Source organism: Phyllostomus hastatus, unplaced genomic scaffold, assembly GCF_019186645.2.
Source record: "Phyllostomus hastatus isolate PE091 unplaced genomic scaffold, TTU_PhHast_1.1 phas_contig_58, whole genome shotgun sequence".
Taxonomy (NCBI): Eukaryota; Metazoa; Chordata; class Mammalia; order Chiroptera; family Phyllostomidae; genus Phyllostomus; species Phyllostomus hastatus.
This window is the reverse complement of record NW_025333916.1, coordinates 56,670,196-56,683,137: the sequence shown is the minus strand read 5'-3', so window position 1 is coordinate 56,683,137 and position 12,942 is coordinate 56,670,196. Positions and strand designations below refer to the sequence as shown.

The window sequence follows — 12,942 nt, the reverse complement described above, 5'->3', positions numbered from 1 at the left end:
GCGGGAGGCTCCCGCGAGGTCCTGGGCAGGGGCAGGAGAGGGCCTGAATGCCAGCAGGGCAGCAAGGAGAGAGGTGAAGGGCAGATACACGAGATTCAGAAGACCGCACAGACAGAGGCTGGATGAAGAGGGGCGAGGGGGTGAGGGAGGAGTCATCACGAGGACCTCCAGGTCCCCCGTGTGAGCAAACAAACGCAGTGGACCAGGCAGGAAGCATGGGCATGTATGGGTGGGGTCGTGAGGCCCGAGGGGCAGGAGGGGTGCGAGGGCCGGGAGACGTCCATCCGGGTGATGGCACGACTTGTCCAGTCCAGGTCAAAGGTCCCAGCTCTCCAAAATCAAGACTAAAATACTTACGGGTGTCCAGAGTGAGCTAGGTCACGTCCGACAGGAAAAGGGCCACTCGTGCGTGGGTAACAAGGAGGAAATCGTCTCTGTGCTAACTGTGCCTCCCTCCCCCCTTACATCGTCGCGGGCTCCGCCGGCTCCACCGCGATCGGGTTTTCCTTCCTCCCTCCGACTGTCTGCAACGCCTGGCTGTGCGAGGCGAATGCTTCCATATGGTGCGATGTTTGTATTAAGATGGGAAAAAAATATGAAATGCTTTCAGTAAATTTTATCCAAGAAGCAATAAATTTACAAAATCCTAAACAGCTGGAACGAAATATTGGCCTGTAATTGATTTTGGACGAAGGTATTTCAACAGGAATAGGAAACTTGGGACGGAGTTAACTGGTGTTTAGGGACCTTGGGTGTCTTCCTCCAGCCCTCCCGAATGTAACCTCATGCAAATTATTAGCTATCGTGAACCTCTTTGGTCTCATCTGTAAAATAGGTTCGACAATTTCACCTACTCATGGGGTTTTTCTGAGAATTAAATGAGCTACTGCAGGTAGCACCTTAGACCAGTAGTCATAAACTAGTAGGCACTCAGCAAAGGTTAGTTCTTCCTCGTGCTACCCATGACCTATGAGCTAAGTGACAAGGGAAGGGACTCGGTGAACGGGGTCGGAGGGAGAGGATGGAACAGTGGCCAGGAACGAGTGTTAGGGCTCCTCTATGGAAGGAGGCCATAATGCCACCTGGGACTGCCGGGGGAGGGGTACGTGTGAGCGGGAGTGGTTGTTAAACAAGATTTGGGGGGAGGGGGTGGTCTGTGAAGCCTGTAGAACCAGGAGCCTTCATCTATTTTGGATCCGCACTCACCATTATAATTATTTTATTCACCAGCACAAATGAGATTGTCTAGCAGGAACTACAAGACATGCAAAAACTACCCCACGTCTACGCAGAATCAGTCCACAGGATTTTATTCTATTGACTCACTATTAACTTCGGACAAACTGCCAGCTTTTGTTTTAGCGTCCCAGTCACAAAAGCACAAGGATCTTTCAGAGCGATTCTTAGTGTCTTCTACTTACATGGCTCTTACAAAGTATTTCTACGCCAAATACTGATAATAGGCAGAGTAGATATCATTAGGTCTATTTTAAAAGAACAGCTATTGAGTGTAGATTTACTGTGTGCTACAAGGAGTGTCTCCTCTAATACTCTTGAAAAATGGACAAGGGCAGTACGATTATAATCTGAGGCTAGAAGACAGAATTTAGCAACTCTCCTGAGGTGAGCCAGACAGTAAGAGCAGAGGCTGGATTTGAACTCACACTAGTCTGACTTCAAAGCCTGCTTCCTAACTCTGAACCACTGTATCTGCTGCTGAAGGATCATCAGACACACATTCTTTCCTCGTATGGCAATGCTTGTAGTTTGAGCCCAGCCTAATTATTTGCAGTCATGTAAACAACTGTTGTGATATTGCGCAGAAATGCTAGACTTTTGATGTCTGTTTCCACACTCCGCCCTGGGGATCGCTGGAGACAGCTGTGCATGGCGATGTGCAGCCCCTTCCCCAAGGTCCGGGGGTCTGCACAGGACCAACAACTGTCGGATCAAGTCTCCAAATATCTGAAGGATGTGGTAATAGGCTAAGAATCTGTTTCTTATTTACTTATAATATAGTTTAATAGTTGCAGATAAGAAAATGTAAGCATAATTTTAGGGAAGGGTGGCTACCAATCTTTTGAATAGTTCAATAAGGCAACAGACAAAATCTGTTCATAAAAACGTACTTTTCATTTCCTTAAAAAAAAAAACAAAACAATTGTCCAATATCCCTCCCCATCATGCAAACAGCTCTCATGTGAGATTCTTCAGATTTTACGTTTTTTCCACTCTGGCTCATTCTTTGCTTCCTCATCATCAGATTCAACTTGTGCAAACATGGTTTTGGGCTGAGTCCTAAAAGAAAGTTAAAGAGAGGAGGAAAAACGTAGTTGGCAAGTGTTTATTAGATTAGACTTTGCTACTTTTCATCACGTGGAAGCGCATTTAAGAAATCAATTACATTTCAATGATTAAATATCCATCGTTAAATTTCTGGCAACGAAAAGAATCATGGAAATGTAACGATGTTCAAGAAGACAGCCGAAGAATCTTTTAAAGGGTTTCCCTCTACAGTTCCAGAATGGTAGACTAGGGATGCTCTCCTTCCCTTGAATACAGTGGAAGTGCATCAAGATCGGCGGCTCCTCACACACCCACAACCACCCTCCACTTCAAACCCGAGCTCACCGGAACCCTTGGGGGTGGGGGAGGTTATAGTCACCACGCAAGAATCCACACGCTCTTTATTTACAGCTCTCTGGGCTGTCCCTAGACTTGAGTGGTCCAAATACATGTGACCACGGGACTCATGGATGGGAGACTGAGTTAACAGTTATTTTGTCTAATGAGTTTAAAACAGCAGACAGCGTTCACAGTAACTGGAGCACTGCCAGCAAAAACGAAATGAGACCATCGAAGGAACATTCCCTCTGACGTGCAGACCGCTGAGTGGGGAGGTCAGGCGCGTGGGAGACACGGCTGAGTACCACTGCTGGAGCCCTGGCCATGTCTGCGTGAGGACTCTCTGTGCTCTGCAAACGCCCCTGGTTCAGTGACATTCCTTTCACACTGTTCACACAGGAAGTAATTCCAAAAAAAGGTCAAATGTGCCCCTTTGGGTCACGCTAAACAGCTCTATCACCTTATAAGGAAACATTAAAGCATTATATGTGACGATGATATGTTTTAGCTTAAATCTTCATTTAGAGTTCAACTCATCATATCGATGTAATTCCAGAATGGTAAATATAATACCAGTGACAATAACTCCTTTTGTCTGGCAAGTGAAAACAGGGATAAAGCCTTACGCTGTGTCTTGCTGTCCCTTTACCGTCCTGGGGAAGAGGCACGGACTGTGCACGCTCGTGCCGTCGTTGTTCTGACGTAAGCCAGGCGCCACATTTCCTCCGGCACAAACTGGTCACGGTTCCTGTCTCTCCGATGACCTCACGCATGGACCTAGACCCCCCAAGCTGTCCCCATACACAGTCCAGGTGGTTAAACTTCTCGTTGTCACTTCCAGACACTGTCAGGACACCTACAAACAAGCCACAGCGCTAACATTTCCAGAGCAGCTGCGGATTTCCGTAGGTCATGGTCGCCGGGTCACAGGAAAGCGGGGCCACCGGCTCTCTAACAGGCAACCTGCCGCTCCCTCCGTGGGCCCTCCTCCCGCAGTGCCAGTGGCTGCTTAGACACACACAACCCGTACAGGAATACATGTGTCTGGTTCAAGAAATCCTTCGAATTAGATGTTTAATCTGAGGGCAAAATGAAGAGAATATGGCCTTCTAAAGATATCTGGCAATGCTTCATAAGATATCTGAAGAGATCTGAAAATGCTCATTAATTCTAGTCGTAATAGGACTTGTGATCCTGCTTTTTTGGATATAAAAAAAAAACAAACAGCAGATCAAAAGAAGGAAACCCAGAGCTTAAAAAGGTTCTTTCATTGAAGTCTTTAGTCTTCCCTGTTCCACCTGCTCCCTGAGCACGTGCAGCAGAGCGGGGGCTGACACCGAGGCGCAGACTGAACAGGGGCAGAAGGGAGCAGTTTGCAAAGAGGCGCGGGGGAACCCTGAGAGGGGTGGAAATATTCTGTCATCCTGGCTGCAGTGCTGATGACACAGAGGTAGGGATGCGTTTGTCAAGACTTGAAATGAGTGCTTTTCGTGCTTCATTACAGGTAAATTGTACCGTAATAAAACTGACTTATAAGGAAAAACAAAACCAAACCAAGGAGCAGAAGGTCAAGAACCAGGGAATGAAAGGGTGTGCAACTGAACCCAAAACTTAGCGCTGAATTTCCCAGCAGCCAGGACAGAAGAGAAAGATTAGTTTTTCAAAGGAGATACTTTTTTCCCCTCTAGCACTGAACTCAGCAAAATTCACTGAGTAAATTTGTATATCACGGTCACTTACACTGTGACTTTCTATTTTTATTTTTTTAAAGATTTTTGTGGCTTCTACCTTGCTCTCTCTTTTTTAAAGCTTTTATTTATTGATTTTAGAAAAAGAGAGAAACAAAAACATCAATTTGTTGTTCTACTTATTCATGTATTCATTAGCTGATTCTTGTGTCCTTACCAGGGATCAAACCCACAACCTTGGTGTACTGGGATGGTGTTCTAACTAACTGAGCTACCTGGCCAGGGCTTCCCTTTCCATGTTTAGATCACACAATTTCCATTTCCTCTCCAGCTATTTTAATTTAGAGGACATCGACTGGTTTGGAGGGTGGAATCACCCTCTTTGTGAAACTCCACAGAATTTATTTTCAATTCCACTTTTGAACTAATAACGATACTGTCAGCAAAACAGTCACATTATGTGTATGTGACATTAGATCATGACACTCAGCTTTCATACAGCCATGCTCCCCTTCCCCAGGTTGCCCAAATCAAGGCACAAACCAGTGTCCGAATTTTCCCAGCAATGCCTGTTGCCCACCTGTTCTTTTGTTCTGTTGGCCAAGCAGGTAAAAGTAAGTGTAAGAACTAGGCTCCTTTCAATACGTGGTGTTGGCAAAATTACATATCCACATAAAACGGAGGAGAAAACTGGACCCTTACCTTATACCAGATACAATAATGAACTCAAAATGGATCAAAGACCTAAACCGAAGAGCAAACACTATAAACTACGAGAAGAAAACACAGGGAAAATGTATCCTACCACTTCAAGACAGCATTTCCATTACCCACCCATTCTACTTAATCAGTTTCTCCAGAATTCTGTATTTCCTTTCTCAAGAGACAGGCAGCCATTAACTCAAATTTACAGCTACACGGCAGATTTATCTCGGTTGCCCAGAACAAAAGCCTGCAAAGGGATCAACTTGAAGAAAAAGAAAAGAAAGAGAACAATTCCTTCAGCCAAAGGTATAATCATTGTGGGTACTCAACAGGTTAATGGGGATAAGGCAGCTTCAACAGAACCAGCTGAGTACCCACCTCATTAAGATCAGCTTTGTCTAGACTATTTATTCTATCATTGGCTTGTGGCCCTCACCCACCCACTATTCTCAACGCTAACTGGAAAGTTAAACATAGGCCGTTAGAAAGGCCATAGGCCATAGAAAGTTAAAAGAAGGCTGATGTGAAACTTGTTTTCCAGTCTGATTAACGCACTTGGTGAGTAGAAAACGTTTTTCACTTAACTATATGTGTCACCTTGCTTCCTCGAGTTACCGAGAAAAGAAGAGCAGATTTTAGATATCAACACAGTTCTAGATGCTAACCACTCAATGAACCAATCGGAGGAGGGCTGAAGGGTTTTTTATTCTGTTTTAGCCTCAGTAAACTCCGCATTTGCTAATATTACTTTGTGATGCAAATATAAAAGCTTAAGCAAATGTCTTTCTCAAACTTATAAAGTATGATTATCTGATACTCTGTGCTAATGAACTTCCCCTGGGAACATTGCAAAAACTGGATTCTCTAAGTTGTTTGTACACAGAGAGTCTCTGCCAGCAACTGTGGGCTACAGACAAGAGACAGATGCCCCAAAGCAACGGAGTCCCACCTTCAGTGCTTCTGGCCCACGCCACGGAATTTCGTGTGCAATAGTCGGTAATGAATCAAGATTTCCCCTGCGACTGTCTGAAAGGGGACTTGGGGGGCGCACCGTCTGTGCGGGCGGGAGGTTCACGCATGTGCAGGGCTGCCCTTTCTCTCTGCCGCCCTGCCCCAGGCTCCACACTCCTGCTGCAGCGCTCGGGCCAGGCTGAAGTCTCAAAATGTTTTCAGCTGCAGTGAAAGGTCCGCGGGTCACATTCTTCGTAATTACGGATGTTCTTCTGACATGATTCATTCAAAAAGCATAAAGTGAGCTCCAGGGGAATGAGCATGAGGGGAAACCACTTGTAATAGTTAGTCATCAGTATGTGAGTGTAAACCACAAGCTTTTCTGGCCAGGGGCCCACTGTTTATTATGAAGGAGAACCTCAAAGCCAAGGCCAATTATAGCCATGACTGGACAATCTGACACACTTGTTAGCCCTGGCAGAGGGAAGACAGTCCGACGAACTCTGACCCAATCATCATAATTGCAGAATTATTAAGACTAAATAAAGAGTTTGACCAAAAGATTCCACTTGAAACGGTCCCTTCTTTTTGGTGAAGAGCTAATCAAAGATAATTTTTTAAACAACGTATTAGAGACACAAAAGAAGAGGAGAGGTAACAAGATGTTTCTAGATAAAGAAAGTTCTATTTTCTTCAGGAAACGGACAACAATATTTTGGAACATAGATAAACACATCTCGGACTCACTAAGGGGCACACTAACTCCCAGCGGTGTGCATGGGAGGGCGAGGGCAGGGCGAGGGCAGGGCGAGGGCGGAGACGGGCCTGGGGGAAGCCGCGAGCACTGGAAACCGAGCGAAGGGAAAAGGAAAACGAGAGAGCCCTCTGCAATCGCTCTTCGCTGGCCGCCTTACCACCAGGTGGGTAAGCAAGTTGCAATGGTTAAATCTTTTCTCTTCCTAATTGTTGTTCAAGTACCGTTCTCTCCATTTCCCTGCCCCCGCTGCCGCCCCATCCACCCCACCCCCCACAAAAGAGATTAAGTCTTTCAGCAGCACACAGACCTGAGCCGGCCCAGGCACTACCAGGGCCCTCTCTGAGCTCACATTTACAAAATGTAACTTGTATACTGTGGGTGTCACCACGTCCCCCCAAAAACGCACACGGAAGCTGAGCAGCACGGCTGCAGCCCTGCTCTCGTGCTCATGGGTGGGAAGCGTCTCAGTGAAGGCGCGTGAGTCTCGGAGCAGCAGCTGAGCCCCGGCCGCCGCTCCCGGCCCTCACGGCTCTCTCAACGGTCTCTCTGGCTTCGCCGTCACTCAGCTTGCCCAGTGAGCACTGTCGGCTGCGTGGCGACGGGAGGCAGTGCTACCCGCACTGCCTGCAGTGATCACACTGCGGTCAGAGAGGAAGCCTGACTCCGAAGCCTGACCACTGCGTTCCAATTCAAACTCTGCTGCCCGCAACCCGTGTACCTTTGGTCACGTTACAAGCCTCGCTTTCCTCATCAGTAATGGGGATGATAATATCACTTACCTCGTAGGACTGCTGGGAGGATTAGATGGACAATGTAACATTTTGAAACAAGCCTGGCAAGGTGTAAGTATATGGAAATGGCATTATTATTATTATATACCTTGCTCTGGCTACTAGGTGCTGCTTACTCTATATAATTGATTTACCTTTAAAAGGTTGTATTTAGAACATATTCAATAAAATAATTTGCATATTAAATATAACATAGCCACTTGGTATTTTTTAAAATCCTGAGGGAAATACTTTTATTGTATAATCTATTTTCAGTATGAATCTCTATAATAAAAATAATCTCTTATAAACATTTGAATTTTCTTAAGGGCAAATCATTTGTGGTCTGCTTTAAATAATTACTTTTGTATTATTACCAAACTTCAGTGGGTAAAATAATCACCTGGGGAGACTTCTTTAAAATGCAAATTCCCAACCCCAATACCACAGACACGCTGGGTCGGTCTGGGGCAGGGTCTAGAAACCCGCACTTTTAACCTTTCCACCTCCACCCTGGACTCCGACACAGACACCTCACAAAGCCACAGGGAGAAGACACTGGCCGTCACATAGGAATACGGAGGTCGGCGACGATCAGTCACCTGAATACAACCCAGGAAAGCAGTTACATTTTTCCCTGTGGGTGTATGTCTCTTGCTGACACAAATAAACCTTTGCTCACTCCTTTGGAAGAGGGACTCCTTTCAATACCGCCCACTACCTCGACGTGGCTTTACACACCTCCTTTAACACACTCAGACAGCTGTCTCCCGGGCCAGACAGAACAGGCACACTGAGAGTTACCCGGGCCGAACCGGCCCACTCGTCCGGCCAGAACGGCGACGGCGGCTGACTGAGCTGCCGGGCTGTCAGGCCCTGGCCGGGGCCCAGGCTCCCACACACGTCTATGTCTACCTGTCTGGTGCGTGAGCCAAGAGCACTCTGGGTCTCTGTCCTGCCCCCTCCCCAGCCAGCTCCTCTCCCCCCGCCTCCAGGAACATCTTTTCACGAGAAACTGCAATCGAATCCACCCGTGTGCGACTTGAACAACAGTCCTCTGTGATCCCGCTGTGTCTTAAAGCTGCCACGGCTATTACACGGCCAGTGCCAGAAATGAAGCCAACACACTCGATCGATACGTGGGGAGTGCTCAGAGACCCTCTGTCACCGTCCCTGGAGAATAAAGGTGAGCACATGTCATGCGTGAGCAGGGAGGTGTCAGGTCTAACTGCACTTTCCTGTGATAAAGTACGACGCAGTAAATCTTCATTTCATCACTGACAGAAGTCAACTGCAGTGAAGAAAAACAACCAGACACACATTCTCAATTACAGTGACCTTTATGAAAGGATCCTTTTAAATATTAGCTTCCCTTCAAACACTTTGCACTTGGCAGTAAACCGTACACCCTAGCAGGTGAGCACAGGAGACGCTGCCCCGCCGTTCTGGCTAACAAATCACATGCCACAGGCAGACCGTGCCATGAGCTTATTGTGCAATAGATGTAAGGTGACAAACTTGGGTGGAAGGAAAGGGAGGGGAGCGAAAGGCGGCAGCAGAAAGGTGTGCCCGAGGAACGGTCACAGTCCTCTGGAGAGCTCAGCCTCTGAGCTTCAGAGTCCTCGCTTGGAAGGGAAGGACAGGCCTCACCAAAACCTGCTCAACCCACTTTGCAGAGCGGCCATTAACTAGCATGTTATTCAACTGCAAACATAACTAAATCGCCTACACCGCAGGAAAATACTGTTAGGTAATGGTCAACAATGAACAAAAACAATGTCCACTTCAACTAATTCTATTTAAAGAAAGCTGACAATCTAGATGAATGATTTTCTAAGAAAATGTTGGTTACCAAGCAGATTCAGAAGAGCCAGAAAATCCGAACACACTACTCACTGTGAGGGGCCAGAAAAGAAAGGGAAATTAAGGGATTGCTACTCACCCTCCCCTCCACAAAAGCACCAGGCTCGGACAGTTTCACAGGTGAATTCTACCAAGCCCTACAAAGTAGATCGCATGGCATTCGAAACAGTTCAAGAGCCATGACCTTGTGCGGGTCACACAAAGATGCGAGGACGATTCAACATTAGGAAACTCGGTAATATAGTTCGTCATACTCATTGATCCAAGTGGAAAAATCACATGATCTTTTCCAAAGAGAGACAATGAGGAATTCCATCAAATTCAGCACCGACCTCAGGTCAGCGCGCCCCTCTCTGGTCTTCGCGTGGTGCTTTCTGGGCGTGGGGTGCCCTCCCCGGGACATCTGCACGGCTCCCTCCCTCACTGCCTTTGGTCAAAGACGGCTTCGGCCGGGTTCCACCTGATCGCCCTATCTAAAGAGAGCACCCTTTTCTCTCCCTGGTGACTCGATATCCCCTGTCCCTAATTTAGTTTTCTTCTTCGTACTGGCCACCATCTAACATTTACTCATTCTCTCTCTCTATGTCTACTGGAATGTAAGCTCTTCACACACTGCTGTAACCCTGCAACCTGGAACAGGACCTGACATCTAGTAGGTGTTCAATAAACCTTTACAGAAAGAATGAATAAATAAATACACAAATACATAGATAAATAAATAAAACTATGGATTCTTCCTTAAGTTTCTATTTTCAAAAGTCATCACACTTTATGGGGAAATACCATTAAATTAAGTAATATGAAATTGCTGCTATTTGACTTTTTCCCACCTATAAAAAGGGCAATTCCATGTTTTAACCTAACAGTCACTCCTGTTACAGTTCAGGCGAGGAGAGGGTGTGTGCTATCACTGATGGCATTTAACGGTGTCTTGGCCGTCCCCGTCAACACAGTTAGACGAGGGAAAGAAACAGTAGGTCAAAAGGAGGAAGTAAATTTCTTATTACTTGGATATGATGTAATTTTAAGTCTAGAAACCCCAAGAAAATGAGGTAAGGAATTATTTAATAGGAAAACACAGTAAATAGGCTGGACATAAAACACTTATATATGAAAGAAAGAGAGAAAGAGAAAGAAAGAAAGGAAGAAGGAAAGAAGGAAAGAAATAGATAGATCTCCACATGGCATTTCCATACACAAAGGCGTTATAAATTCAGAAGGAAAGATCCCACAGCACACTGAGTGTTCAGCAGTTTTCGACCAAAAAACGGCATGATGATGTGGAAGAGGTGAAACAAAACATGGCAGAAGCACTAAAAGGCATCAAAATCGATGAGTTCAAAACTGTTTTGAGCAATCGGGAAAAAATCTCAATAGGTGTGCTGCATCGAATGGAGAGTACTTTGAAGGTGACTGAAGTTTCAACATGTAAGAATTAATACACAATTTTGTATGAATAAATTCTGGTATTTTGCACCCCCCCCCCCGCCCTTGTATAATAAGAATAAAGTCATGGAAACCTGCAAGAATTTATAGAAAAATTCTGATAAAAAGAATAATGACAAGAGGCAGCTCTAAAATAATGAAAACTGTTTGGAACTAATACTTAGACCAACAGAACAGAACAGAGGGCTCAGAAATTAGCTAAAATTCCTATGTAAGTCCAATGTGTAAACTAAAGAAGTCATTTCAATTCAATCAGTAAAATTAAGCCATCCAATGAAACACTGTTGCAACACCCGGCTAACCAACTAGGGAAATTAAATTGAACTCTACTGTGGAACGACGGAAAGACCCCTTCCCTGCAGTGTCTGCCTTAAATCCCTGAAATCTGGGACTGTTACCTTACTTGGAACAAGGTCTCTGCAGGTGTGATTGAGGATCTTAAACTGAGGAAATGATCCTGGATTATTTCAGGCAGACCCCAGTGACGTCATAGGTATGCCATAAAGAGGAGGAGGCCCACACAGGGAGAAGGCCGTGCCAAGACGGAGCAAGGTTCGGAGTGACGTGCCTACGAGCCAAGGGGGCGGGAAACCTCCAGGGCTGGAAGAGGCACGGCGGGAACTCTCCCCCAGAGCTTCCATGTGAGGGGCGGCAAGGGCCAACACCTTAACTTCAGACTCCTGGCTTCCAGGCAGTGAGATAATCAAGTTCTGCTTTTTAAGCCACCAAGTCTGTGGTAATGTATTGCACGGGCGATAGCACATGAAGATACCTACATCACTGAAATAATTCCAGGTGAGGCAAAGACTTAACTCTTAAAAGAGCATTACATAGAAAGATGGGGAATTTACATAATCTTGTGAAGTGAAATAACAGAGAAAGACAAATACTGTATGTTATCTCCTATATGTGGACCCTCCCCCAAATAAATAAATAACCAAGCCTCGAGACAGAGAAAACAGATTGGTGGTTAGAGACAAGGAGGGTGGGGAGAGGGGGGAGTGGGTAACGAGGGTTAAAAGGTAAAAAAAATTAAAAATAATAATTTGAGATAGTGGAGGACTTCCTACCTAAAACACAACCCGAGAGAAAAAAATTTCTAAAACTGACTACATTAAAATATATTTTTTCACATGGGAAAAATGCCATAAACAAAGTAAAGTAAAAATGACTAAGAAGTATTTTCAGTACATGACGTGCAAGGTCCTTGCTATAAAGAGTAAGAACAAGACCAGTCAACCAATACACAAATGGGCAAATGACATGAATTAAAGTTCACAAGAAAAAGAGGATTTTAATACATGAAAAAATGCTTAAAAGTGCAGAAATGTAAGTTAACTACAATAGAATACAAGTTTTCATCTATGAGATTGGCAAAAATAAAAAGGAATACCCTCTTAGTAAGGCTGAGGGAAGCAGGTAGCGATGCATTGGGTAAGTGTGCTAAAAGTCTCTTTGGAGGAAAACTGGGCACTATCTGTATGAATCTAAAACGCAAGTACCCTTTGACTTGGCAATTTTATGTCTAAAGTTTTGCACACATGGGCAAGTACATATGTCCAACAACATTAATTTTATGAAAGCAAAAGACTGAAAACAATGTAAATGTCTTTCAATAGAGGATGGTCTCAGAAAAGTATATCCACCAAAGGAAAATATCAAGAAAGTAAAAAGAATGAGCCAGATATGTATGGTTGGATCTGGTCCAATGTCCTAAGTAAAAAAAAACCAACCAACCAACACGAGCCATCTTGTAAAACATGCTATATACTGTGTTCTTAAATAATGAATATATCTTAGCGCACACCTGCTTATTTCTACATGGACTCCCTCCCAGAGGAAATACAAGAATCTGCCAGTGGTGGAGAGGGTGGGTACATCTAAGTGGCAGAATGAAAAAACTGGGGGTTAAAGTGAATGGGGGGCTTTCGAATTTCCACTGTCCACCCTTTTGCATTGATGGATTTTTTCCACTGTGTGTGTATTACTTGAAATATATTACATGAAAATTACATAATTTATTGAAGCCTGACCCTTTATCAAAATAATCAGTTGTTAGAAGTTAGAATAATAACCCGGAAATTCTAAGCCCAGCTTCCTGGCCTGGGCTCTACCAATCACCTGCTATCCAGCAGGT

At 45.0% G+C, this 12,942-nt stretch overlaps 1 protein-coding gene across 1 annotated transcript in view; it reads right to left on the bottom strand.

The window, feature by feature from the left end:
• Window positions 1-2,114: 2,114 nt before the first annotated feature.
• The window catches only part of WDR70 (WD repeat domain 70), a 228,920-nt gene continuing 218,092 nt past the window's right edge, over window positions 2,115-12,942 (bottom strand). Inside the window, exon 18 of the mRNA XM_045848124.1 lies at window positions 2,115-2,298. Within this exon, the coding sequence (XP_045704080.1) occupies window positions 2,211-2,298 (88 nt within the window). The 3' untranslated portion in view covers window positions 2,115-2,210. The remainder of the gene's footprint in view (window positions 2,299-12,942) is intronic.